The sequence below is a fragment of the Bombus vosnesenskii genome, unplaced genomic scaffold, assembly GCF_011952255.1.
Source record: "Bombus vosnesenskii isolate JDL3184/JDL3185 unplaced genomic scaffold, Bvos_JDL3184-5_v1.1 scf7180000016261, whole genome shotgun sequence".
Taxonomy (NCBI): domain Eukaryota; kingdom Metazoa; phylum Arthropoda; class Insecta; order Hymenoptera; family Apidae; genus Bombus; species Bombus vosnesenskii.
The window spans coordinates 1,178,019-1,205,997 of NW_022884330.1; the positions used below are offsets into that span (position 1 = coordinate 1,178,019).

Here is a 27,979-nt window from a genome sequence, read left to right on the forward strand (position 1 = left end):
TGAATGAGTATGAAGTAGTAAAGTATTTCGTATGAAGTGAGTATGAAATAAAAAGAGCCAGAAGATAACGAGCAAATACAAGTCATACGCTCGATAAGATGAATCAATGAATTCGTTCGTACACGTACTTTTGATGGAAGATATGTATATAGTGAGGTCGTAGAATTGTTCAAATTTGAAAGTATACGGATTTCGAACATCAAAGCAAAAATGTTGGAAAACCTAAACGAAGTTGAGGCTTGCAAGAAGCGTAAGTAAGATGTCAATTAGACCTAACATGTTCTTTGTTGCTGCAAATCTTTAATTTTTACCAGTATAATAACTATATTATAAAATAGAAAGTGACTTAAGATTAAATTGTGTAATTTTAATGAAAGGCTATGTCCGGGACATTCGTGGTTCGAGCTGTGACTACTTAATGCTTCAATTTATGATTTTACTATATCTTTTCCATCAAAAGTATGTAAAATTTATCGACATTGTTCGAGAGATATTTTTTCTATTATATAGCATATATACATGTCGAACGTGTTATATACCTATAATTGAATTTCATATTTAAGACGCAGATCCCGACAGTTCATATTATACTTTGGCATCGCATGGCTGTACATAGCTTCGAAGGAAGAAACGTTAACGCGTTGTGGGTCTTCCTTCGTTTCTATAGTCGTGTGTAGGTAACCCATTTGTGCTTAATAGACTATCATGTTACGTCCTAGTACGGTACTCGTCACCGCGAAACGGAAAACCAGTTCGCGGTATATATGCATCGATATCGGACAGTGTGAGTCATTTCTCATCATGAATCGCGAGAAACAGCCGCTACTTTTCAAAGATGCTAATTCGGATTTGTCGCTTCTGTTTGCCACATTATGTGTTATCGACATTTTTGGCGTTTTTCCGATTATCGCATTACCGCGCTCGATTGTGCAATGCGGTAAGTTTCTCTGTCTCTAAAATCTTTATACTTTTTCCTGTTCCTCTTATTTTTTTTTCTTTTCCGCATTTCACAATCTAACTAGGAGAACACCGAGACAAGGATTGTAAATGTTCAGTAAAGAGAATGTGATCCTTTTCTTTCTCTTTTTCAAGTGGCGTTGTTTGTGTGAATAGCTTCTTTCCTTTTTTTCAGTTAAATTATCTTTTTAGCATTAAGTAATTTTTCTGTTTTATTATATATAACGTAAGTATACATTATCCAGATCAAATACAACTATTCTGTAAAATATATATACATATAATATTGATATACAAATATAATTGGATTGTATGTATGATATAACTTGCACATTTGTTTCGTAGAACGTTTTATTTAAAATGGAGCGATTTATATAATTGATTTATTATATTCACTATTCAATGACGATCATTATAAGAGAAATTTTTTAACGCGAGATGTCGTGTGAGAAAGTTGATTATTTTAAATAAAAATAAAGTTGGTTAACTTGTTAATCCTTTTTTCATTATTTGACCTATTATAATCTGCCAGCAATTCTTGTTACCACATCTTATATTATCGTGATCGCATGTTTACATAATTCTTACATGAGAACATAAAGATGTTTTTCGATAAAATTATGAAGTACTATTGATGAAAGAACAAGACGAGCACGTTAAGTCTTTTTAGGATTGTATGGGATTCCTTTGGTCTTTGTCGTATTGGTTTTGCAAATCTATACGGCTGTTCTGCTTGGTAAAACATGGATTATCATAAGCACTCTAGATCCGCAAATTTTAAGAAAAAATCGGTAAGATTTAATTTTTTTATTTTAATTTTATGTTCATTGACGATAGTAACCTTTACTTGAATTAATTTTTACAGAAATCCTCTTGCGGCCGTAACCGAATTGACCTTGGGTCCTCGTGCGAGAACCTTGGTTACTATAATCTTGGACTTTACAGTTTTTGGTTGTAGTATACCTAACTTATTGGTTGGTAAGTTGATCAAAATTCTAAGTAAAAAGTTGATCTATGTTTAACATTCGTAAATTTCAGCTTCGCAGAATTTGCAAATTTTCGGACTAAAAATTTCGGGACAACGATTTGATCTATCTTTCTGCTATTGGCTCCTAATTGTGGGCGTTCTTTTATGTCCAATTATGTGGCTTGGCAGTCCCCGTGATATGAAGTAATTCTCATTACAATTTTATGTAAATTATACTTCATGAAACGGAAATACAGTTTGTTTAAATATTATAAACACTTGCAGAATATTGGCTACATTCTCCTGCACAATGGTTGTATTGACGGCGCTATTAATATGGTGGAGTATAGTTACCGATGACCGAGAGCTTGATATTATCCCAGTACCCACATCTCCTAGCTGGGAGAAGTTTATTTCTGGGCAAGTTTACTTATTAGCTATTTCATTTCGCATATTTAACGTTTATTATTAAATAATTTTTCAGTTATGGAATGTTAGCCTTTCAATTTGATGTACATCCAACATTGATGACTGTACAAGTGGATATGCATCGTCCTCAAGACATCAATAAGGCAGTTGTAATTTCCTTCTTAGGTAAATCATTAATATGAACTATAAATTGAACTATTATTCTATATATTATGATGACTACATTGATTGTTCGTTATAGTCAGCAGTTCATTATTTATTGTTACTACAATTTTAACTGTTTGGAAGTATGGAGGTAGTACAACAGCCAATGTTCTGCAAGTAATTCCAGGAAACTTCACAGTGAGTGCTGCTGTTCTTTTTGCAGCTCTTCAGCTATGTCTTTCTAGTGCTCTTGGTCATTCAGCTCTGTTCCAAGATGTAGAAGAACAATGTAATATTAAAAGAAGTAAGAAATTCTAATATACAATAATAACAATTTCTCAAGGTGTCAAGAACTGGTTTTACAAGATATGTACTTTTATCACAGATTTTGGATGGAAAAGATGTGCCATAAGATCAGCTATTGTCTTTCTTGGAGTAGCTGTAGGAGAATCTGTGCCTAGATTTGATATTGTGATGGCACTGATTGGGGGATCCTTGACTGGTCCATTAGTCTTTGTGTTACCACCTTTGATATATTCAAAAGCAATTGCCTTGAAAGCAAAGTCCATGCGACCTTTAACTCCTGAAGTGTACTCTGCAACTGAGAGACGTCAAAACAGTGAAGGCATGTCAACTGACTCAAGAATTCATTCAAGGTCGACTTATTATGGCGTTCTGAGTGTACCTAACACTGAATATCATCGATATTCATATGTTTATTATGATGGGTTGGAAGATGACTCAGATGAAATTATGGATTATGACAATGATGCTATACCTTCTGGAAAAACCAATGAGGAATTTTTGATGACAAAAGTAATTCATGATGGTGCACCAGCATTCGTAAACGCTAGTCAACCTTACAGCGTTTACAGAAGAATCACAGCTCCTAAAGAATTGGTTTCCAAATTAGTGATTTGTTACAATCATAGAAAATGGTGCAACTGGTTTGGTTATTTAATCATAATTTTTGGTATTGTCGTTACCATATCTTCGACGTACATGAATGTAAAGAATACTATACGTTATGTACAATTCACGCCACCATGTATCGTGAACGTTACAAAAGTAGTACAAAATCCTACATAAAATAACATACTAACTAATGATAAAAAGCTGCACAAAAATTTTCTGAATCTTTTAATTGATGTTTTGAAGGTAAGTTTGTGAATAAGATAGTTTTCTATCATCTTAAATATTTTGCAAACATTTTGTCAATTAATATTGTGTAAACAAATTTCTGTAACAAATACACAAGTAGGATATATTATTTTATAACAATATATCTATTTATATTGATTATATAAAGCATCTTTCAACATTTTTAACGTAAAAAGATGCATAGTCAATTTTTATTGGTTTACTGCATTACAAATTTTTCATGTTTCATATTTTCTCGTCAATTTAAGTCTACGATTAATTTGAATTTTTTTCAGCGGGCTTCCTACTTCAACATTTGGCCACGGAGTGGCAGTAGTATGCTACTGATAAGGGTTCACACTCTATAATAAGCACGTGTAATTTTAAATCTAAGGAATTTATATTTATATATTATATATTCGATAGGACGCATTTTCTTTAACATGATGAAATTGTTAATGTATATCAATAAATTTATGTACTATATTTCAATTTCTATTTCGCAGAATGAAAAACACAAATTTAGAATTATTATTTAACATACACATGCCTCCGAGCAGTAAATGTCGTAAGAATCAGCTGATTTTGTAACTATTCTTAACTGTGAAGGTTACCTTGACAAGTCATTTCTCTCCATAGACTTTATATTTCTCTGATTGTCTATGCGCTGGTATTTCCTACGGACAATCTTGTCAACCTCATATCTACAAGAATAAATTTCTATATCAAGGCATTATTTTTAGAATAAATTATTTAATATGTTCATTATTATCATAGCTCAGCTTTAACAACATATCAACATCATATAATTGATCATTCAATAATACTACATAATGCATCTTTTAGTTTTAATTAGATCTTTTTATCATTACAATAATGTTTTTCATTTTTGCACATATTCCCTATACACGTGTATTATTTCTTAATAAAGTTTCATGTAGATACTTCATTACGTCATATCGTCCAACATTTTTTAATGACGATTGTAGAGGGGATACGATACGAATTAACCTGTGACGTTTACGAGCTAGGTCTTACGATACTATCCGCGCCATACGAATGATTCGCTCTTGTTGGATCTACATTTTATAATAACTCCGACCTTTTGTTGAATTATTCGAACTCAACTGAACGATTAGTTAGCAAATCATTTTAAAAATGATACCAAACTGTATAAGAAATATAGGTGCTCAAACGTCGAAGAGAAATGTGAGTATACAACCGAACGATAAATGACCTCTAAACTAGATATTTGCCAACACGTTCCATGCCAGGGTCTTGTTATAATTTCTAATCGTACAATTATTGCTCGGGAGTCTTGCAATTGAAGATTCGTTCTTTTCTTTTTTTATATCTCCTCCTGGTGTCTTGCCAGTTCGGCAGCTGGAAAGAGGTAATTATTCGTATAGATTTATTCATGTGTTTATTATCGCCGATAAATCATAATTTTTTTTCCTCACACCGCCTGGTATTCAGTTTTTCTGCTTTCCTTCCATGTATTTCTTTTTTTCAATTTTTTTCAAATACGCGATCAATCAGAATGTAAGTAAGTTTAGAATTGTAACGAAATGGTGCGTTTTTTTAATTTTATGTGATTTTTTACTGTGATTTTGTGAACACGTTTTTTTAAGTTCACAAGTGTAACAAGAAAACTAACTTTATGTTACATCTCTTTTTGTGCTACTATTTTTTGTACATTCTTGAAAATTACAATGAATTGTGATATTAGATGTACATATGCTACTTTACAAAATAAAGTACAAGGAATATGTTTTTTACTATGTATTTGTAGGTGATATCGTACTTCTTCAGCAAAAAAAACAATTATGCCACAGAAGCTTCATTTGAAACAAAACCTTTTCGATTACACAAATTGGATAGCGGACCATCCAATCACATCACTATTACCAAAGATGAAGCAATAGAGCTCTATAAGCAATTACATACGATCCGCCGTATGGAAACAGCTGCTGGAAATCTCTATAAGGAAAAAATAGTCAGAGGTTTCTGCCATCTATATTCTGGTCAAGTAAGAATCATGTTTTAGTCTTTGGAATTCATTCAGTGAAAAATTTCATTAATAAAATCTCTATATTCTTCTGGTAGGAAGCTTGTGCAGTTGGTATAAAATCAGCACTCCGACCACAAGATTGTGTGATAACAGCTTATAGAGCTCATGGATGGACCTACTTAATGGGAATTGACCCATTTGGCGTTTTAGCTGAACTAACTGGTAGAAAAGGAGGAAATGCAAAAGGTAAAGGTGGTTCTATGCATATGTATTCCAAAAACTTTTATGGTGGAAATGGTATCGTCGGTGCCCAGGTGAGCATCAGTTATTAAAATTATTAAATTAATTACAAATATGCCATTTTCATAAAACAAATTTGTAGGTACCATTGGGAGTAGGAATTGCCTTTGCTAATAAGTACATGAATAATGGAGGAGTATGCGTTACATTGTATGGAGATGGTGCAGCTAACCAAGGACAAGTGTTCGAAGTGTACAACATGGCTAAATTGTGGGATGTTCCTTGTATTTTTGTCTGTGAAAACAATGGGTATGGTATGGGTACTAGCGTCGATCGTGCTTCTGCTAGTACTGATTACTACACAAGGGGAGATTACATTCCTGGAATTTGGGTTTGTTTTCAAATAAAAATAATCGTTTGTGATGTCGTAATTATTTTGCAAATTATATCGATTAAATATTTTATTAGGTGGATGGTATGGATGTATTAGCAGTTAAAGAAGCTACCAAATTTGCCATTGACTATTGTACATCTGGAAAAGGTCCCCTTGTTTTAGAAACTGTAACTTATAGATACAGCGGACACAGTATGTCCGATCCTGGAACAAGTTATCGTACGAGGGAAGAAATCCAAGAAGTGAGACAGACTAGAGATCCTATAACTGGCTTTAAGGAACGAATATTGAATGCTAATCTCGCTACTCCAGAGGAAATAAAGGTATGCTTGGTCTCAATGAATTTATATATTGAAAATGTAGAATTGTTCAAAATTGATTTCCTTTATTTAGGCGATAGAAAACGATATCAAAAAGGTCGTTGACAACGCTGTAAAAGCTGCGAAGGCGGACAGTGAAGTTCCATTGAACGAACTTACTGCCGATATTTATGCCAATTGTGTAGAGAAAGAAATTCGTAACACTACTCCATTTAAACCTCTACCACATGCAAGGCTAGGTGAAGCTGTGAATGCCTAAATTAACTTTTATAGAACCTTAAACGAATTCTACATTAAATCTTACTTATTATAGCAATGTCTGTTATTAGAATTATTAATTAGGTTCTAGCTAGTTACAAAGGGTTCTTGGAGAATAACTCTATCCCCTGGAGTTAGGCAAGGAAACTAGTAAATCATTGGAACACGTTTTTGTTTATCATTGTTTATCAGTTGTATATACACAAATTGTATATTTATTTTATTTATAGAAATATAATAACACCGTGAAAGAAAGATTCGATCAGTACATGGTAAAATTCACTACTCTATAGTAGCCAGTGATTTCACATGTACATATAAAAAGGGGACTATATTATATTATTCTCTTATCCATAATAGGGAATTACATAAAATAACTGTAGATAAACTTACGTGCCACTCGTGTTCATTGTCCTAATTTAATAAAATAAATGAAATTTACAACTATTTGTAAAGTAATTCACCTGAAATGTGATTTCGGATAATAGACTATATATTATAATAAGAGATATGAATAGTGAACTGGTATGTATTTAAAAATGAAATATTACGTTCAAAATTAAATAAAAAAATATTTATAATTGGGAGTCAATTTTATTTACAATATATCAATTTAATTTTAGAACACATTACGGTTGCAGGATAGATTCACGGCACTAATATGTATTTACGAACACATTATCGGGATCCATTTTTCTATCCTTGTTCCACTAAATTCGGTCTACTTAGTATCATTCATTTGGTTGAACTTCGTGTAAACACTCTTCTCGTAAGGTTACATTTATGAACACGATTATTTGGCCAGTAGTTCATTGACAACAGTTGTGCGAAGACGAACGAACAATGGCCGCTGCAGGAAGTACGAGTGCCGGTACAATTTTACAGAAACTCGGTTTAAAGCCGATCACGAAATGTAGTCTTGTCAAATTTTACGCTCCCGCTTTCGGCGTTGCTTCGTACACCGCATTATCTATCAACGTGATGAATCCGAGTCTTGTCATCAGGTAAGATAGATAACGAACCCATTCTGCATTCAAATGTTAACCTCTATTGCATTCGCATCGAATTGTAGGGTTTCATAATTCTTGGAATGTTACGTAATCTTTAGAGACAAAATATTGACCGATGCATTTTTTTAAATTACTCAAATCTTTTAACTGTAACATTTATTTTTTTCTGTCGAATAAGGGTCATCGTTAAATATATATGTCATGATCTATATTTACAATGCTATTCAATCAACAAATTAATTGATGTATTATTTTTTGTATTCGATCATGAGTGGTTTATGCAATTTCATATTTTTTATTTTTTTATGGATATATTATACATATTTTATATTGTGAATATTATGAATATTTTATACATTTTTGTATATTATATGCTTTTTATCATTTTTGCAGCTCTAAATTTTACATAAATGTATAAATATTTATCGCTTAATTATGAGCATAATTATTTATTGTTTTATTTTGAATTACTCATCGTTTTCCCTTTTTGTATATTTTTAGGGTCTTTCCAAAAAAAGATATTACAAACTTCTTATTGGGAAGTGCTCTTCTTGGCACTGGCTCTTACATATATAGTCGTGATCATATGAAAAGTGCTTCTACAAGTGTAAAAGTTTTGTATAGGTGAGATATTTTCATTGTATTATATTTCAACTTTTGTTAAATATACACAAGATATTAATAAATTCATTTATAATTCTTACAGTACTGCTGGTGCTGTATTACTGAGCTTTGGATCAGTGTTAGTATGGGCTGTACTTCGATCCATTGTACCACCTAATCCAACTCTATGTACAGTAATTGGTATTAGTTCGGGGCTTGCATTCATCAAAGTTGGTTCCAGTTATCTAAACTTTGTTGATAGTCAGATACCAAAAAAGTAGATTGAAATAAGTTTTGTGATTGACATATGATCAATATATATCAAATGCATCCAAACAAAAAATTTGCAATAATATAACGTAAAATAGCAGATTATATTGAATTGATAACAAAGAAAGAAATTTACACACTAAGCAAGGAATTCTTGAAAGTTTATAAATTTTTATATTTTCTATGATCTTTGTCCTATAAATGTCAGGAAATAACAAGTCAAATTATGTTGAAAATAATCATGAATTGCTTTTATTTTGTATTTGTTAATTATTTGCAAGTTCTAACAATTACACAGAGGACATATAAAATAAAAATTTAAATATCATTATTAAAAATATACCTCACATTTTTTGTATGTATGAAATTATAATTTATATGTTAAAAAAAAGAATAGGAAAAAATGGAAGAAAAATTTTGTTAACACGAACACATTTTCCAAAACATATACCATCTTTATTCAAGTAATTGATTAGCAGTAATAGTAGAAATGTGCACATTTTTTCAGCAGTTTTAATAAATGTTGTACTAGAAAAAATTCAGAAGATTTTATATTGTAATAACTTATGTAGTATTTGGAATCAGCGTAAGTATAACAAATAAAAAACATGTTATTGAGAATTAGTTTCAAACCAGAACAAAGTGTGTATGATTTGCAAAAATATACATGCGTGCACTATAACAGGAAATTGTATTATTTATACAATAAATTCTGTTATAAATTTGAATTGGCACAATTTGTCAACATATTTATTTATAAGAGAAAGGAAAATCTTTTAGTTTATTATCAAAGCTTTTTTTATTTTATTAGTAAATTTTGCAATATACAAAATATATTTGTATGACAATGTGTGTACATCTTACTTGTCGAAGGATAACTGTATATACAAATCATGTTCATATACTAGCATTCATGCTATATTATGTGAGTAATGATAATAAATAAAAATCAACGTAAAGTATTAAAAATACACATGAAATTCGAGTGGTTCATATCTTATCATATAGTCGCAAATTTAATTATGCTATAAGAAATTTTGTATTATTATTTATTTTATATTGAATGTAAAATATTATGGAGATGACAAAGCCATGGAAAACTCTGACAGGTACAATTAGTTATTTAAAAGATGTGATACTTTATTTTGTGTATATTTTTTCAATTTATTGCTTTGTGTACATGTCGTGAAAAATATAATTTATGTTTAAAAATTGATTCTTTGATTTGAGAAAATGATATTTATGCATGTTACTGAAATATGTTTACAAATCCTAGCGGTGTACCTGTCATATCACACTGATATGTATACAAATGAAAAAATTAACAAGAAACGTGATATCGCAAATATTTATAGAATACAGTTTCTTATGTTTTGATGTTGAAATCTTCCTCGTATTAATGATGACGTACTATCATTCTTAATGACATGTAATGTCAATAATCGCGTAGAAAAAAGACAAGTATTAATACATACAAAAGTTGTAAATATTAAAAATCATAAAAACACGATTAAAGTTATCACTTTCGGAAGAATTGATATTTGACGGTAGCAAAATATATCTCATTTCATTGCGATGTTATGTAATACGCATATTATATGAGCAAGTTTTTAAATATTGGTATAAACATTTAAGAAATACTCTCCCTTTCTTAATCTAATTATGATGTAAAAGATATCGGATATTCCATACAGTTTATATTACAATAAAAAAAAGAAAAAAGAAAAAGGAGTAAGTAACGCGATTGCACAGCTATACATACTCGTGAATCGTATCACATTTGGTCATTGAATGACAATGGTAATAGTTTCTTGTTGTTTTAGATAGATTTCTATCGTACTTCACAAATATCACCGTTTACTATTTGTACTTGCACAATTGGTGACATCTGCATAATAGGTATAAACTGTAAACCAGGAGTATTGTTCTCCTCTTCCAGATTGAAACCAAAGTTTCATAATACTGTCCTTCTTTCATCGAGGCCCCTTTTACTCTTACTTATATGCGTCGTTCCGAAATAATCGATGAATTCGGTTGACATATCCTCGAAAGTAAGTATCAATCAGAAGATATTTATCCCATGAAAGAACTACTAGTAACTCACAATCAGTCAAAGGATGCCTGTCACGCAAACGAGTTTTAACTTCGATTCGAGTGTAACGTCGTTTCGTTACTACTACTTCTGAAGGAAACATCGGTTGGTGTTTTCATCGTAGAGGATAGGACGTTGCTGACAGTCTCCGCGATGCTTTCCGTTACTCTATAGATTTTGTCGGTAAGTATTCGTTCATTCATTTCATTTGAATAGATGTGTTCGTGGGAATCCAGTTTATGATCGTGATCATTCTCCTGATGATTAACCTCGTGGCTATGTACGTCTACGTGTCCATCGTGCGAATGCGAATGGGAATGAGAGTGAGAATGCGCAGCTGTAAAATAAACGAAACAATTTTTTTTAAATAACTACTATCAAAAGCTTATCCTTTCAGGGACTTTATTTACTTTTAATAGATAGGTTTTAGAAATGCGTTTTCGTATCTGAGCGATCGGTTGATCTTATTGATCGGTTAATCCGAAGTAAAACTTATTCGTTTATACTTAATATGTAGATAAGATCTAATCTGTGATTTGAAATTAATCTATATAAAGTTATAAAGATAACACCTCCTTATATACAATGTATCGGACATCTATAAATATTTGAACTGCTCGATGTACAGATATGTAATAACTTAACTATTCTAGTTATGTGAAGAAAGCTTCCCGTTCTAATTGTATACCATAAATGGCAATTATAGATCCCATAGATAAATAGTCGAGAAAGCGGTCGAAAGTCGGTCGGATTGTATATCGTCTTGGGTCATTGCCATGGGTGGAGAAAGCTTATACGTAGCCGGTTTTTTTTCATTATTCTTCGTAAGTAATTTTATTTAATTTTTTGAAACCATGGTTAATCGTAACAATTCTACTTTCACTAATAAAACACATAGGAATAATAAAGTAATCATAATTTTTAAGTTTAAACAAATATCGATTACTAAAAATTTTGCGTATGATTCTGCGGCATTTACTCTATCTAAAATCATTCCATTAGTACAAATAATAATGATTAAGAGGACAGAAGCGATAATATGGGTTACAACAACAAATGAAAAGGTTAAACTTAATGAGATTAGCGGTTGTTAATGTAAACAAGCTCAATAGATCGTTTTATGCTTACTGAATCTCTTTTTAAATTGACGAATGTAACCTGTATCGTTTCACTAGACTTGTAGGCAATCGCCATGGTATATCATAAGATCAAATTATATAACTAGTGATACTTCCGCAAAAAATAATTGTTATTATGAATTCCTTGTAGGTCTTCAGTCTAGACCTCTTAGGTAACTCACATACTGTTATTAAGATGGGCAGCAAACGTGTCCCATACATGTACCGTTGGAGGTCTATATCTAGCAAACATTTGTGGTTAATGGGTGAAAATTTTCATTACGCACTGTGAAATATAATCCTAATATTCACTCAGCAGGCGGTCAAATAAAAAGCCTTAACTTTTTTCAAATATATGAATTTACCTAATATCCGTATTCTAGTAATAATTTATTCTTAATTCTTCGATAATCTTTGCTATTATCTCTGTAAAGGGATAAATAAGAATCAGTATAAAACAATAATAATATAATTCTGCGGATTGGTCTATCTTCCAATTCGGTCTTTCTAGATACTTGCAAGACATGTCGTGCACGCACGTGTACAGATGCGTGTGCTTATTATTCGAGCTGGTAATGATATCACGTACTTTTTGTGAATTAATAGGTTAATAGGTACATCCGAGTTTTGTCTGTGACTGCGTGTCGCGAGAAATCATCGCGACGACCAACGTTGCCGTGAAGCAGGAGTTCATTGCGTTTGCCCACCACCGTTATCAAAGTTATTAACCTAACTGCAACTGAAAGAGTGTGTTGGAATGTCTTCGGACAATGAAAAAATAAAAGGAATAGCGAGTGAGTAAACTGAACTATGTAAACCAAACCAAACTAAACTAAACTAAATTAGACTGTCTGTGATTCGCGTAATCGGTCTTCTTGGTATAACCTTTCTAAAGGGGACATACATTCAACATTATGCGTAAATTTTGGCACGAATGATATTTAATGACAAAAGAATGATTGATAATCTCAATTCACATTCACAACGCAAAGTGGTTTACGAAAGTATTTAAATACTAGTAGGCACTTTTTATAGATATATTATGTGTAGATATTATTCAAAACATTTTGAAGTTTCATTAGCAATGGAGAATCCTGACCATCATAATTATATTTGTGAAAATGTTTTACATAGCACATACACACAATATAGACATGGAAGTATTTTATGATAAGAGTTCTAATACTTTCATAAGCCACCGTGTATATATCGCCGCTCATAAAAATTTATCAGGCAGTAAATAAAATCTTTCGAATGTAATATAAGAATTGATGATTAATCTTGTTATTTTTGATAAAAAGTTAAAGTTAGATGGAGAAATAAAATCGGCGACATCCGGTATACGATATATTATTCGATTTCTTACGGTTTTCGTGACCGTGACTTTTTGAACGTTGCCGCTTGACTTTTTGCTCAATCGATAGGTGGATGTGGTATCCATGCGTTACGAGAACACGTGGGTGGTGATTGCATCAAGGACGTACCGGCAGTAGGTTTGCACCGACGTTGATAGGTTCAAGAAAAGAAGATGAAAGGTTGCCAAAACGCCGATTGATGAAGGCTGATATTATAAGCAATTAATTTGATAATAGGCTCGAACTTTTTTCTATATACATATAGAACAGGACTTGTAAGTCCATTATCTAAGTTAGTAGTATCATTATAATAACATTTAATAAATGTTAAAAAGTTAGTCCACTTAATTAAAATTAATAACATGTTTTTAAGACAATGTTTCACTAGAAATCCTTTCTTAATAGGAACAGTAATTAGAATATATCTTGTTTTCACATTCCTAAAAATACTGCCCTTTCTAATCCATTGAAGACCAACTCTTTTGGAAAATAGATAAAACTAACAACAAAGAGATGGAGATAATAGAGAAAATCAGATTCTTGACACAATCAATTACAGCTTCGTCACAGATTAGAAATTAGAAAAAGGAAGATACTTGCGAAAATTGATTTTCATGAATGAAAATCAGTGCGCGACATGCTTTGGCCTCGGATTATTATCCGGGAAACACTCACTCGCGATTTGTAGACCCAACATCAGCATGAATCCAATAATTATGGCAGTCAACTGTAAGAGGCCACTTTTCTCGTTAGCCCTCTCGCGTGCTAACACCTCGAAGAAAACCACGTATAGTAACGTTCCGGCGGCCATTCCTTGCAGTATTGTCGGGGTAGGTCCTAAATTTTCGCTGTCATTCTTAAAATGACCAAGAGCCAATCCAACGGCGATGCCAATTGGTGTTACCATTGAGAATATCGTTAGGTATCCAAGAGTAGTTCTACTTGAGGCACCAGCAACGTAAAGTTCCATACCGACGCAGAATGAAATTACCAACTTATGCGTAGCTATAGCAGCAGCCAGATATACGACGGAGCCAATAGAGGGTTCTAGACCTACTGCTAGACCCTCGAAAATTGCATGAAAAGACAAAGCTAGTACGGTTAGTAATCCTTGTATCGATGTATTTTTTGTTATAACGGAATGGTTATGTTCATGATGTTTCATTCTTGGATAATCTGTATTAGAAGGATATCTCGTGCCATCCTGAGGACTGCGCTGCGTGGAAGATAATCCCGTAGGGGCAGATAGGACAAATATGGCAGGTAACATCTTATCTTGTTTGGCACCGCGAAAATCATCCAAGCCGTGTTGTCTAGATCGTTTGTTTAATTCGTTCTCGCCGTCTTCTAACTCGTCGTTACCATCTTTCCAGGTGGACCTAGCCGTAGTGGAAACCGTGGTGGTGGAACCACTATTCGTAGTTGTTGACGCACCTGTTTGATTGTTGCATCTACGTACGGACACCGTTCTATAGAGTAGCGCCTCCGATGACTCGGGTTTTCCCGTCAGCGCTGCGTGCACCGCCTCTTCAACGAAGTAGACGAGAAAGAATCCGGCGCAGAATAGCAGCTCCGACAGATTTAGCGTGCCTAGAGTAGGCAGTTGACCGTTCGTTTGATGTCTTTCTACGCTCACGCGGACCTCCGGGGCTAGATGCAAGAATGTGGTGAACAGTAGAACGCCCCCGCCAAAGCAAAGCAGCAACGATGTTTGCAGGCCCTGGAGATTACATGTTACGCTCTCTAATTTACCGGTCGTTTCATGTTTTTTAACGACTTTGTTATTCTTTCTTTTTTTAATCATTGAGAAGGCACTTGGTTAATTAGAATTGTCGTTGCTAGGTTCTATACATTGTTCAATATTACTATTAACTTGCGAGGACAAATTTTTTACGAAGTTAGGAATTTTTTCAATCAAATCACTATCGTAACAAATGACTGTTAGATAGGAATTACTTAATCTTCGACTAATAAGGTAATGAGATATGGTAATAGCAAAATAGCTGGAAGCTACGTGTTATGACTTCATAATGTACATTATAATACAATATGAAGAGGATACTGCAAACTATCATAAGTTTATTTACTTTATGCGATATTTAAGGCTCCCAAATATTTTGACAAAATATGAAGACAAAGTATATTAATTTTTAACTATATAGATAATCTTATCAGTTAAGGATCAAATAATATATTTTCACAACTTTAATAGATTCGGAACGTACTTGTGAATTCGTTGCAGATGCAGAAATTACACTGGAGGAAGAGGCGTTTGAAATTGATGTGGAGGTACAGGTACTGGAATTACTGAAAATTCTGCGATCTCGTTTTTGACGATGATTCATTCTGTAACGTCCGACAATCAGTGGTAACATTCCCAGAAGTAAAGAGCCAAAGCCAAGACCAATCATTGCTCCTATTTTTGCTATCAGTAAAACGGTAGCCGTTGTTGGTTCCTCCATCTCTATTTCTTTCTATTACTTTATTGCAAAAAGTAAGTTTGAATCTAAGTAAGTTTCAATTTGTTTTGTCTTCCAAAGTAAACAGTTGACTTCAACGAACAGCCTTCGGATTTCTTTTTTATATTTTTGTTTTTTAATATTAATTCATCACGTCTTTCTTTCCTACATCATCTTCAATTAACATTTCATTTTTTGTCCTCCTCTTCAAGTTTTATCTACTAAGCGGTTTACACTTCTCTCTTCTTTGTCCAGAGACAGTCAATCCACCAACGATGCGATCACTTTTTCACTTAACACACGCACGAGCCACTGGTGAACCACGTTTAAATGGCAAGACCATCGAGTTACCTTCACTAAAGTATTAACACAATATGAAAGTTAAAGGGTCTTCCATACCTCACTATACCGTTCTGTCATTTCAGATTCTATATTCCTTAACAAGGACAAACACGAGTTCTTTATCTACAATTCTACCTATCAACCTTTACAACTTTATTATTCACTTATATACTACAATACTATTCCAAAATAATGGTTATTATGAATTACACTATACTTGTATATGGTCTATGATCTATAATGAAGCAATTTATATGTTCTTTTACTAAGAGGAACTCTATCTATTCGAGTATTAACTCGATAAAAAAGTTCTGTGGAAAGTAAGATATCCTAAATTCAAACTGCTACCTGAAACTACACTCGTTACTTCGTGTCGCAATACTTTACTTTTCCTTCGGAAAGCGTGAACGAGTCAGCGTCTGGTTGCGAAATGAGCATCTAGTTGCCGATACTCCCCCCCCGGACGCATTCTACAGCCGTGCACTCTAGCCGGTAATATCGCGAGGAGATCACTGTTTCTGGGAATCGCGAAGAGGATTCAAGGGAACAGTATAAACGAGCGCCAGAAGGAATGATACCCGTTCCACGCGGTACGACGGTGAATCGGATACTCCGGGGCTCGTTGGCCACTCGACTCACAATCCCCTCGCGTCTTACGTAGCGCACCGTTTCCTGCTCTCTTCCCCTTCCATTAGACACATCGCTTCCCTACCAGGCTAGTGTTCGTTTCTCTCCTTTCCCTATGTGTACACGGTGCTGTCACCACTCTGGATGGTTGCGTGCCACAGCTAGCATGTATGTAAATGTTCCTCGCAGATGCATGAACCCGACGCGACTGTTTGGTGACCTGATAGCGAACGCGACTCGTCGGGCAGAATGAATGATTGGCAAGCATCGCGTGCTTGAAGTGCATGTAGGTAGCGGCTGGGCGATTGTTGTTTTCATTGATCGATGGATCGATCGGTTGCGAGGCTGGGTATGCTTAATAATTTTGGTGAGCAGAATGAGTAGTTGGATAAATGTGTTGTTACTTCGAGGATGTTGGAAATTCGTTTTAAGATCTTTTTTATAGTGTAGAAATGTTACTATAAGTGGAATAAGATTTGAGAATTCTGTTGCATTTTTTTTTGTAGAATTTTGCACGAATTTCAAAAGTAGGGAATTGTGTTGTAAATTACAAATTTCTAAGCCTGGAATTCAATAGTTGTGGAGTAAAAGTAATTATTGTACACTCTTCTATTAAATTATTCACCCTGAGATCTTTGAGAGCAGTTTTGTACTACAAACTTAAATCAGTTCTAGTTTGATCAGGTTTACCACATAAACGTCTATGTCGACTACGAATTAAGTATGCTTGTGCTTAATTGGGTGAAGCAGTTTCATGGTGAAAGGCGTTTCCATAATGGCAATACAGAATTAAATCATTGATGCAGAAACAGCTCTTGTTTTGCTACGTGACGTAGGTTCAAAACATTATTATCATACGTGTAGGTTGTTTTTCACATAATATTCATTATATTTTGGTAATGTTTGATGAAATGAAAATTTTATCAAATAAAGTTTAAGTAATCAATCATGCAACGCATTATTTTGTTATATAGTTAATGTCTTTATAATCTCTAAATTAATTAAATAATAATTCGATTAGAAGTAGAAGCTCGATTGTACTTAACATTGGATTAAGTACAATTTAAACATAAACCAAAAAATTTGTTCCTATATCGATAATAATAATTGCTATTATAACCAGTTCCATTATTAATTGAATTGATGATTTAAACACTATTTGAAAAGTTAGTCTTTCTTCTCATTTTCTTTCTTTCAATAACGACATCTCGTACATTGACCTCGACGCGTCAGCTTTTTGCTCTATTAAGATCAAATTGTGTGCTGTAGCAGTCGATAACCGACTACTGACCGCACTGGTAATCGATAAGAGTCAAATAAGAGTGTGATAATTTCCACGCATTCGCTTCTGTTATCCTATAATCTATCATGGTCGTCCATGTCTCGTTGTGGTAGAATCGATTAATTTATTTTAATGTATTATAAGTCCATTGTAATCGTAAATTAACGATGTTTACAGAGACGGCTTCGATCGTTGAACGAAGCCGTAATTGAAAGATTAGACATTTTTAAGTACACTGAACTTATCTCTCATTTAAAGCTTAAACGCTTCTTACTTGTAGTAGATGTTTACGCGACAACTTTAGTAGAAGGACAATTATTTTATTTTATATCTAATCTTCGATTATTTACTTTTATTTACACATAAGGATATGTTTAAGATACTCGCAAGTTTTACTTCAAAATAAATTTTATACTTACTTAGTATCTGTAATCCAAACATCACAGCGAACCCAAATAGGATCGATATGTATTGCTGGAGGCCAGTTCTATGCTCCTGGAGTATTTCGAAAAATACTACATACAATAAAGTACCAGACGCCAAACCCTATACGCATTAAACAAACATAATTTTTCAATTACATAATTTTTTATTATAATACGCTATAGAAAACTATAAAAGTGTGTATCATTTATACCTGGAGTAGGACTGGAAGTATGCCATTGGCAGTTGCACTTTCTTCACCAACTAAAAACATTCCTATAGCAATCCCTAAAGGAGAAACAATCGCGAATGTACAAACATAGATCACCGAAAGGTACTGCCTGGTGTTGGAAGCAATTAGCTCCAAACCAATGCAGAATGCTATCACGAATTTGTGAGCCGCCACTCCCGCAAACATATACCTAGAAACGAAATTTACATTTTTAACAATCTTAGCAAATATTAAATATTATTACGTATGAATCGATTTGACGATTATCAGTTGAAAAAAAGCTCGCGATTATTAGTCTATTATTAATTTAGGATTTTTTCAAATATTGTTTAAAAATTTTTTTCTGAAATTCCAGATAACATTGGAAATCTTAATATCACGATTTTGTTCCGTTTTGTAGTTAAATTTTGTTTTATCGTTTAATAGAAACCAAACATACCAAACGTAGGAGGCTGAACTTTCTAGACCGATAGCGAGTCCTTCAAATAATTCATGCACGGATAAACCCAGAACTATTAATAATCCTCGTAGTGAACTTATGACGAAGTCGTCTTTTTCATCCATTATGACAGGTAGGTGATGCGAATGACCGTGCCCGTTGCTACAACAACGAATGTATGTATTCATCATCACTCGTTTAATTTACATAAGATTCACGACACCTGATAGATAAACAGTATCTTGCTTACTAGTGTGAGTGCCCACTGACGCAATTTGCCAATGTTTGTCCATTTTCAACCAACTCGTTGGTACTCTTGGTAACATCCTTATTCGAATTTTCTTTTCTGTGTGCTTGTTTCTTTCGTAAATGTGTGTGTACTGATTCTTCGACCAAATACATGATGAAAAAGCTACAAAAGTGTATAATATACTATTAAATATTCTTTAAACATTATCCTCTAATTTAAATTTTTACAGGGACATACATTAATCTTATTTTATTTACCCAGTGCAAGTAAGCGTCTCAGCCAAAGAGAAATTGAGTTCCGGAAGTTTTCCGTCTGCTGCAAGATGCTCTAACCCTTCTTTCACTTCCGGCAGCAAGTGAAGAAACGTCGTGCAGAAAAGAACGCCACCGCCGAATCCCAGAAGCAAGCTTACCAATTTCATTGACCTATTACAACATAATCGATTTTTAACACGTCACAAATTTATCGACTCAGTTTCAGAGTTTTACATTCGTATGTGAAATTACGTTATAGAGGTTATTTTTGGTAAGTATTACAACACACAAAACTGTGTATATATATCGTAATCACCATAGTGATAATATAATGTGCAAATCTTGGTATTTAAGACGTTTACTTTTAATGTATACAGCATGATGCACATTTGAGTAAATTATTAGTTTGATCAAGAAGGACTCACATTTTAAAACGAAATAATTGTTTGGTAGTGGGTGGGGAGGGCATGCGAGTCAAAGGATATCATTCATTGAGTGAAGTTAACAAATAAAGAATTACGATTATATCATTTATTATTGATTGTATCGATACCTAGGATTTTCAACACCGGAAGTGTTCCATTTCAACCGCCTCGCCACTCGCATTGGTAGAATGCCCATGGCGATGCTTACTGTGCATAATATGACCATCGTGACTCCTTTCGCGACCAGTATATTCGACATGTTTTTATCTTCGTGATCATCTTCATTATCTTTGTGAAGCAAATGAACGGTATTCGTTAGCCTTTGTATAAGTGTGTTGTCTTCTAACGGAGACATATTTTGCCTTATTGACAGTCGAGATGTTCTACAAATAAAGAACATGAGTGTAGTTTGCATATTTATATTTGGTTACCTGTAGAGAATTAACACTTTTAATTTTTAGTTACCAATCAACATCTTTTATTTTAGAAAAATAGTAGCAATACAAATGTAAAAAAGATTGACAAAAATTAAGGAACTTTTTAAACAACAAATATTTTGTTTCTGTAAATCGAATATTTTAAATTTCAATTTTTTAACATCTTTGAAAATAACGTAAGTTTGAGTATGTACGTAATTGGATTCGTTTCGGTGTTAATGCACACTTCATTTATTTACGCATCATTAAAATAACTAAAACTATTATTATAAATACATTTTGCTATGATTTAAAATAGTCTTTTCGTATATATTGCATCTTATATGATACGATCGTTCAAGATCTTATATTATCGATCGTTATTATAGCATCGACTATATATAAATTGAAAACGGTATAAATTTAATAGAAACTTTGTTTATCGATTATCCTTGAACCTGGAACTCCATAAATATTTTACCTCGAAGGAAATTAATGTCATATTGGTATTATTATGTTCTTTTTACAATTGTAGATAATCCATATCTCATACAATGTGAACTTATATTTTAAAAACGTGAAAACGTGCTATAAAGATTTGTATACAAAGCAACATAAATTTTTATTTCAGTTAAAAAGAAAAAAAAACGCTATTGTTACTGGAATCAAGAAATGGGGGGCTAGATGGCCAAATAAGTTATAGCCATAGATATTGAATTTCAAAGATCGGAATCAGGTTATGATTACGTCTCACTTGAAATTGCTGTTAACAATCGATACTGACGTGAATATTTCGTAATTAAGGTAGCCATATCAAGCGTAAAATACTTTAAGTCTACTTCAATTGTAGATAAGGCATTTTATCCAATAATATATAACAGAAAAGCATATTTTAAATATCGACACATTTTTCCAAAATTGAGAAAATGATGGTCGCTTCTCTTTTATAAAGAGATATCTTTTACACGAAAAATATGAACATTTTGTAGTTTTATTTTATCGCGGCTCGTTGTTTTCCGCAACTAGATGTCAGAATAATGTACAGTGTATGTAGATGCAATGAAAAACTTGACTCGTACTGACAGTAATTGAATTATCACTGTGATTAACTAAGATCAACAAATCTTTAGTTACACTTCCATGCTAAGATAAAGTATTGTATGTATTTTGCATTGCAATTGTCGTTATCACGAAGTCTTCTTCCATATAAGAGAATTTTGAGTCATTATAGAGTACTTAATACTCAGTTTACATTAACATAATAATAGAATTATGAAAAACAGTTAACGTTATTAACAAATATTTCTGATTTCGTGTTATGGTAGTGTTTTTAAAAATCGTTCTTGTCAACTCACCAATTGAAAATTCGCGAATACTTGAACGTGGTGATTTTAATGTGTCGCGACACCTGTTCGCTCAGTTAGCTATTACCCAACTGAAAGCACTTCAGGTGTTTCGTATAGCCGTAGGAGTGGACATACTACTAATTATTTCTTTCAACGGGCCGCATATATGTATAAATAGAATGTAACGTCAATGTCTATCCAGCTTTTTATCTTGATCATTCGAATCGCGAGTAGTCGAGATAAGATGTACATATAATGGTACTAAGTTTCCTAATCGGAACTGACGATTCCTAATACCTCCTGCCTTCTTGTACGAGAGATTGCATATAGCAGGGGCTTTTCGTAGAAATAACGATAGCGATCTTTCAAGTAAAAAGTAAAATTCACAAATATCGGTTTTGACGCAAGTCTGAATTAGATGTGTTATACGTGATATACATACGAATCGATAAAGATTATGTTGTCGCTCGATTTAGGGGATCTGCTCCACATCTTATTCGATATCTCTGATAATATCTCAGATAAAGATTTAACGATTCTTGATTCGGGTGTAAATACGTATATGATTTTCATGGTCTCAGTATCAACGCTTCAATGACATATTGTTTCCAATTTTGTATATTAACAATAGCTTTCGAAATAATAGATTCTGTTGTATAGATTACAGCAAAATTTGTGAAAATCATCGAAGCAGTATTTGTAATAATTGCTGACGTAAAATTACAAATTATATATAAGAAAGGAAAGTTTACTAATTGTTATATATGTCTACATCATTAAATACAATTTTTCATATAGGACAGTGACAACTATTCTTTCTAAAATATTTCGAATCTTTTTAGAACTTTTTATCTGGTTTAAACATATGAAAGTCGCATTGGATCTAAATGATTCTGGCGTGTCATTTAATACTCTAAAAAAGGAGTGTGCTATCGCAGAGTTAGCTGGAAACTCATCTGTCTTCAAAAAAGATACATATGTCGTGACAGTAAGTATGAATCATGAGAGGTTCGAATATATGTGTAAATGTGTGAAATCTTTGCTTAGTTTGCAGATGATCGTAAACATTCCATGAACATTTCTTCAGCAATGATATTGAAACACGCTTTGTGGAAGTAATTGTTTTTACGTTTTTTACACAACGTTAGTATCCTGTGAAAGTCACTTGCATTTATATGAGACCGTTTACCTTCGAAATTGAAATTTTTCAGGATGCCTTCGACTAGAAGCAATCGATTTGAATGGTCGTTAAATGTGGGAGCGGAGGAAACGAGTGCCGAGTACAGATGGTACTACTTAGTACCGCGAGTACAGTGAAAGTAAGTACACTCGCTATGCTCCTTTGGCAAAACAAAGAGGGAAGAAATGACTTTTGCGTTTATCCAAGGTAAACTACACAACCTCTGAAATCATTGTGAACGATAGATTGCAACCTTTTTTCCTCTCGCGATTCCAGCAATCCTTATTGAAGTTTCACGTTCACTACTTTATTTCTCTGGGATAATAAAATTGCGCCCAGCGGCGTTTTAATGTTATCTACCTTATTATCAACTCAGTAAAACCTTTCTTACAAATTTTATGTTGCGTAGAAATTGCCATAATTTCAGAAGCTTATATAAATCTTTTTAAGAACTTATTGTACAACGAACCTTTTTTCGGTTATTTCCTTTACCTTCTATATCTTTTACGACTGCTTCGATGTAACTAGTAGATATGAAAAATAGGAAATTTGATAATATTGTATTTATCAAGATAGCAGATCGATTGATTAAAAGAATTTAAAAACAAGTAATTGGAAATTTGTGGATGTTTCCCATAGATAAATTGGTACTTATACGTTGCCGATATTTGCACACTTCAGTAGATGACATATTTTTTCCTCGACGTTTACTTTATCTGTGCACGTGTGTTTTTCAGTTGTTAATTTCTACTACTTACAGATCTTGGTTCAAGATGTAATTATCATAATCAAACACTTATTGTAGTAGTTAAAGTTTTTGTTATTGTATTTATGGAACCAACTAATTTACGCATTCAATTATTATTAATCTAACAACAACTTAGCTTCTTTTTAAACTAATTTACATTCGTTTGCAGGTAAAATTAAGGAGAGAAGAACGAAACTACTCTCGATTAACTCTCGATCTGATTTTTTCGAACTATCTGATCGATAAACAGAAGCCATTCGTTAAAAAATATTGCGATTGCGTCAACATCTAAATGATATATATACATGAGTTTTCCATTAAAATTTTAAATCGGTATAAAAAGTAGCTTTTTAGCTCTATCATAACATGACACAGTATACGGCAAGTATAAAATTAATTATATTTACAGATCTTTGAGACAATACGTTTCGATTATTGAAGGACACTAGGGTAGTCGACTGACTAGTCAGTCAATGTCCACCAGCTGTACGCGTATCAGCGAAACCAGTTTTGGCTGGCATAATGGTCCAAAAACAGGAACGGTAACGAGTTCCAACGTTTTTCCCCATAGTTTGTACATACATATAGCGATCCCTTTCCGTAGCTGTAGCGCATCGTCGTTTCGAGGTTGTTCCATTTGGAACGCTTTGCTAACTGTTTAAAAATCTTTTTCGAACGCCATTTTTCGTCTTGAGTCGTTCATTACTTTTCATGAGTCATTTTAATTAAATTGTAGTGTTCAATGAATTCATGTTTTTGTGTTATCATCATTATTTGAATAATCTAATAATTTACTTGAATGTGAATAGCCTACTAATCATTCATGTATAAATGTGAGGAGCGATAGGTGATAGGTATCTGTGATTATGTTAATTACAAAGGAGGATAAACAAGGATAAATATAGCACTTATCTCATTATAAATGATATAGGTATCGGAATCCTCACTTCGCTTATTTCGCTGCACATTTCAATTGCCTTTTTGTAAAAGCTGCAGAATTTTTTTAATTTATCGAATAATTAGATTCTATCTAATGAGTATATGTATAACTATGCTCATAATATGTACTGTGTATATTTTATGATTAATTTATACAATTTATCATCATGTAGTATAATTAATTTATACTGTCTATAAAAGTACTTAATGCGTGAATGTAGTAATAATACAATCAGATTTGAGTAACTTAAAAAATTAATAATTTTAAACAATTATTTTGAATTACCTATACGTGTATTATGAAGTGGAAGTATTGCTTGCTGACCTTGGTCAATTAATCGAGCCAAAATAGATTACAGCCTTAAATGAAAATTGTCATAAAGGAATGCAAATACGATCTTTTTGTGCAATTTAACGATATTGAACATAATTGAACACGTTTCTATTTGAACTATTCAAGGTTTGTCACACTTCTACCATTCGTTTCAATGAAAATCGTACTGGCCTGTTATTGAGCTTTGTTGAACTGTTTCATCAGCGAGGCAGCTATTACAAGATGCTTCGCGGTACGTAATTAAGATAACCGATCAGACAGACAATTTTCAGTAACTATAAATGATCGAATGATGATCAATGATGTGCTTTCTCGCACCTGCTACATTGTTAAACTGGACTGCCTGGAGATTATTGAACTATTGACATCAAGAATAAAGGCGTGATAATAAAACATACTTTGTTACTTGAATGGAAAAGGAACAATGTTGCTTTTTAACAAGGCTTTGAAATTTTATACACTAGATCCTGACAGATCCTAAAGATAAAGTTGAAATATGATGCTATAATCTCAATGACAGGTAGTAATGTAGCGAATTCTCTAAGGCGAAATTAGGCAGTGAATATTAGTCAACTTGGTCATCAAAAATATTTCTGACAGCGAGCAGCCACTGTTTCACCATAACCATTTTACGATAATTTTGTCTAATACGTAATGTAGCACTAATTACATTAAACTTCAATCTTTGTTTATCATTTTTTCATCGAACACTGAATTAATAATTGAACGTACTCGTGCTATACAGTAAAATTTTGTTATCTCTGTCACAAAAAGACATTCAATGAAAACATTACCATGTGGATAAACATAAGAAGACAACAAACGTTGGAATACAAACTACATTGTCAAAAATCAATTCTAAATGAAACTCACAAGCAAAACTTTTAAACAAAACGATCGATCAAAAATGACCATGAATAAGAAATCATAGAACATCTTTAAACTTCATCAAAAAACAACAAACTATTTTATAGAACAAAGTCCATCTGAATCCATCCATAATGGAAGGAACCACAGAATGAACCTCATGGAGTGAACACATTGATCAAAAGGATAAATGGATCATCTACATAGTATATTATTGTAAATAATCAATTGTAATATAGACTTACTAATGTTTATTATACATATGTATAATATCCTGGATAATTAGTAAACAGTTTTCACAGGTGAACAGACTACCAAACTTCAAACACTACGGAGGACGACGTAAATGGCACTTGTAAGAGTTGCGGCGAATCGCAACGCACTGAGTCGGACGAGTGAATGAAGAACAGTAAGTATTGCACGGGAGAGAGTAAGCAGAGGCGGCGGAGGAAACTTTCATACCTGTCTATCGGGATTCCCTGGTGTGTGCGTACGCGTCCCGCCTTTATCCGGGGATTCCTGGCTACGGGTTAAGTCGTCGATTCACCCCGGGTCACGTGTGTTGCATTCATAAATAGCCTGTTGCCAGTATCTAGTTAATGACCATGCCAAGATCAAAGGGAGAAAATGTTGATAGGTCAGGATAAAAACCACCCTGAATCAGTAGTGGTCCACCTGACTCTTTATACTGAGTCACTCGTGGCATAAATTATCTAATGCAAAATGCAAGTTATTATGTACTATTCTTCTTACGATAAGAATATTTTTTCAAGTTTGACAGTCATACATATATACGCATAAAAGGGTAATATAAGATAAACCAAATGCTGCTGACGATCTGATATGACGAGAAGCTGAAGGAATAACGAAAAGTACCCTTTCCAGTTTTTATTTTTCTTTTAGGAAAATGAAAGAATATCCTATTTTCGACAGATTGGGATTAGGTTTCTGTTCAGATTTGTTCAGAAGTTCAGATTTGAATTTATTGAATAATTTAATGGACACAATATGTGAACTACTGTCTAAAAAAGTAATGATTATAATATCTTGATAAAATAACAATCTTGCTAGTAGAAAGACAATAACAGTCCTATTGAAGTTGTTTTTTCTTCTTTATCGATTATAACGTAATCTTCGATCCAAACTCCTAAATGTTGAACTCTATTCAAGTAGTCTATAAATATGATAAGGTCCGTTTTTGCTATGAGCTCTTTGATTTAGACGCTGTGAGAATTTTGAAATCTTCAAGAATAAAGACTCCTTTAATAATAGAAATAAACGTTCCATCGAAAGAGATGAAATATTTTAACTGCATTTTAATGTGGGAAAATACCGCAATCTAGTTATCTTATTTCGCTGTATCAACTTACAGTTTTGAAATCAGTGATTGATTGTATCGCCGCTCATGTTGTAAAATTTATTCTAATTGCTTAGAAACAAATCGATGCAATAATCATACAAAAATGTCAACAATTTCTCATAACTCATCCAACTTGCGTTCGCTTACAATTAGTTAGAAAATTCTTTTATCTATTAAATATTCTAGGAAGTACTAAACTTTGAATATTTCATATATATTTGCATATTGTTTATAGTTTGCGAATATTTACATCTTCTTCTATAATCATTCAATATTTACATCTTATTCTATAAATGCATAAACGTTCGCAGTCTCATCATTACCTATGTAATATCATTAAAAGCTACAGCTGTGCCAATGAATTGCTTATGTGGGACCAAATTTGTTTTCATGCCATCCGTTCTCTGTTTCCTTTCTATTGCGTATCTTCTTTTATGCTGTTAATTATATAATCTTCCAAGGTGAATACCAATCAGCTGCTATAGCTTGGTTCTTACCGATTCGTCCTTCCTCTTCTCGATAAATCTTACATCACACTTATTTGCGAAAATATACTATTTGATAAGAGTGTACGTACGGTCGAAGTAGTCGATTCGTTTCGTGTATATTTTTATATTCACGGATTGAATTATAAATATATTGAAAAGAAAACTTTACAATGCAGGTAAAAGATAAGGATTTGTACTGAACATTAAATGGTCAAGTATTTGTGTAATTTTTTAAAAGTAACATTGTTGGGACCCGAATT

The 27,979-nt window shown here is 32.9% G+C and overlaps 4 protein-coding genes and 3 long non-coding RNA genes across 18 annotated transcripts; 5 read left to right on the forward strand and 2 right to left on the reverse strand.

The window, feature by feature from the left end:
* The first annotated feature begins 1 nt into the window (after position 1).
* LOC117241715 (amino acid transporter AVT1B) lies at positions 2-4,123 on the forward strand. 2 transcript variants are annotated; one of them, XM_033507739.1, is made up of 10 exons: positions 2-937; positions 1,628-1,748; positions 1,823-1,935; positions 1,996-2,128; positions 2,210-2,344; positions 2,409-2,518; positions 2,595-2,648; positions 2,721-2,801; positions 2,883-3,655; positions 3,934-4,123. In XM_033507739.1, the coding sequence occupies exons 1-9, from the start codon at positions 706-708 to the stop codon at positions 3,584-3,586; spliced, it is 1,683 nt and encodes a 560-aa protein (XP_033363630.1). In that variant the 5' UTR covers positions 2-705; the 3' UTR covers positions 3,587-3,655; positions 3,934-4,123. The 2 variants fall into 2 exon arrangements, with proteins under 2 accessions (XP_033363630.1, XP_033363629.1); XM_033507738.1 differs by having other exon boundaries at positions 2,595-2,801.
* Positions 2,544-4,534, reverse strand: LOC117241723. 2 transcript variants are annotated; one of them, XR_004495105.1, is made up of 4 exons: positions 4,252-4,534; positions 3,276-3,386; positions 2,872-3,098; positions 2,544-2,761 (listed from the first exon to the last, which is right to left on the reverse strand). It is a non-coding gene; the product is annotated as an uncharacterized LOC117241723 (long non-coding RNA). The 2 variants fall into 2 exon arrangements; XR_004495104.1 differs by having other exon boundaries at positions 4,182-4,263.
* Positions 4,535-4,641: 107 nt separating this feature from the next.
* LOC117241718 (probable pyruvate dehydrogenase E1 component subunit alpha, mitochondrial) lies at positions 4,642-7,307 on the forward strand. Of its 2 annotated transcripts, XM_033507749.1 has the most exons (7): positions 4,642-4,846; positions 5,013-5,030; positions 5,430-5,666; positions 5,744-5,962; positions 6,031-6,279; positions 6,357-6,605; positions 6,676-7,307. In XM_033507749.1, the coding sequence occupies exons 1-7, from the start codon at positions 4,796-4,798 to the stop codon at positions 6,859-6,861; spliced, it is 1,209 nt and encodes a 402-aa protein (XP_033363640.1). In that variant the 5' UTR covers positions 4,642-4,795; the 3' UTR covers positions 6,862-7,307. The 2 variants fall into 2 exon arrangements, with proteins under 2 accessions (XP_033363640.1, XP_033363641.1); XM_033507750.1 differs by lacking the exon at positions 5,013-5,030.
* Positions 7,308-7,542: 235 nt separating this feature from the next.
* On the forward strand, positions 7,543-9,714 carry LOC117241720. Its single transcript, XM_033507752.1, has 3 exons — positions 7,543-7,864; positions 8,372-8,494; positions 8,577-9,714. Exons 1-3 carry the CDS (start codon positions 7,704-7,706, stop codon positions 8,752-8,754), a joined length of 462 nt encoding a protein of 153 aa, XP_033363643.1. The 5' UTR covers positions 7,543-7,703; the 3' UTR covers positions 8,755-9,714.
* LOC117241716 (zinc transporter ZIP3-like) lies at positions 9,663-26,350 on the reverse strand. 8 transcript variants are annotated; one of them, XM_033507745.1, is made up of 8 exons: positions 26,334-26,350; positions 20,170-20,424; positions 19,620-19,787; positions 19,363-19,524; positions 19,113-19,274; positions 18,656-18,863; positions 18,438-18,564; positions 9,663-11,172 (listed from the first exon to the last, which is right to left on the reverse strand). In XM_033507745.1, exons 2-8 carry the CDS (start codon positions 20,394-20,396, stop codon positions 10,883-10,885), a joined length of 1,344 nt encoding a protein of 447 aa, XP_033363636.1. In that variant the 5' UTR covers positions 20,397-20,424; positions 26,334-26,350; the 3' UTR covers positions 9,663-10,882. The 8 variants fall into 8 exon arrangements, with proteins under 8 accessions (XP_033363636.1, XP_033363632.1, XP_033363635.1 ...); XM_033507741.1 differs by lacking the exon at positions 26,334-26,350 and adding an exon at positions 26,117-26,279; XM_033507744.1 differs by lacking the exon at positions 26,334-26,350 and adding an exon at positions 24,957-25,070.
* LOC117241721 lies at positions 12,265-14,818 on the forward strand. The gene is made up of 5 exons (XR_004495102.1): positions 12,265-12,747; positions 13,378-14,138; positions 14,231-14,408; positions 14,494-14,571; positions 14,682-14,818. It is a non-coding gene; the product is annotated as an uncharacterized LOC117241721 (long non-coding RNA).
* LOC117241724 lies at positions 19,799-24,963 on the forward strand. Of its 2 annotated transcripts, none has more exons than XR_004495107.1 (6): positions 19,799-19,887; positions 22,646-22,791; positions 22,851-22,946; positions 23,015-23,190; positions 23,901-24,064; positions 24,141-24,963. It is a non-coding gene; the product is annotated as an uncharacterized LOC117241724 (long non-coding RNA). The 2 variants fall into 2 exon arrangements; XR_004495106.1 differs by having other exon boundaries at positions 23,015-23,122.
* Positions 26,351-27,979: the final 1,629 nt, after the last annotated feature.

What these genes read in the sequence shown, in the direction of transcription:
- LOC117241715 (XM_033507738.1), top strand. Translation starts at nt 706, where the DNA reads ATGTTACGTCCTAGTACGGTACTCGTCACCGCGAAACGGAAAACCAGT. An exon ending in CAAATTTTAAGAAAAAATCG is followed by an intron (nt 1,749 to 1,822) that starts GTAAGATTTAAT and finishes TAATTTTTACAG; the next exon opens with AAATCCTCTTGCGGCCGTAA. An exon ending in TATACCTAACTTATTGGTTG is followed by an intron (nt 1,936 to 1,995) that starts GTAAGTTGATCA and finishes CGTAAATTTCAG; the next exon opens with CTTCGCAGAATTTGCAAATT.
- LOC117241718 (XM_033507749.1), top strand. Translation starts at nt 4,796, where the DNA reads ATGATACCAAACTGTATAAGAAATATAGGTGCTCAAACGTCGAAGAGA. An exon ending in GCCATCTATATTCTGGTCAA is followed by an intron (nt 5,667 to 5,743) that starts GTAAGAATCATG and finishes TTCTTCTGGTAG; the next exon opens with GAAGCTTGTGCAGTTGGTAT. An exon ending in ATGGTATCGTCGGTGCCCAG is followed by an intron (nt 5,963 to 6,030) that starts GTGAGCATCAGT and finishes ACAAATTTGTAG; the next exon opens with GTACCATTGGGAGTAGGAAT.
- LOC117241720 (XM_033507752.1), top strand. Translation starts at nt 7,704, where the DNA reads ATGGCCGCTGCAGGAAGTACGAGTGCCGGTACAATTTTACAGAAACTC. An exon ending in AATCCGAGTCTTGTCATCAG is followed by an intron (nt 7,865 to 8,371) that starts GTAAGATAGATA and finishes GTATATTTTTAG; the next exon opens with GGTCTTTCCAAAAAAAGATA. An exon ending in AGTGTAAAAGTTTTGTATAG is followed by an intron (nt 8,495 to 8,576) that starts GTGAGATATTTT and finishes TAATTCTTACAG; the next exon opens with TACTGCTGGTGCTGTATTAC.
- LOC117241716 (XM_033507740.1), bottom strand. Translation starts at nt 15,770, where the DNA reads ATGGAGGAACCAACAACGGCTACCGTTTTACTGATAGCAAAAATAGGA. An exon ending in CATCTGCAACGAATTCACAA is followed by an intron (nt 15,029 to 15,533) that starts GTACGTTCCGAA and finishes TGTAATCTCCAG; the next exon opens with GGCCTGCAAACATCGTTGCT. An exon ending in GTTGGGTCTACAAATCGCGA is followed by an intron (nt 11,173 to 13,983) that starts GTGAGTGTTTCC and finishes TTTATTTTACAG; the next exon opens with CTGCGCATTCTCACTCTCAT.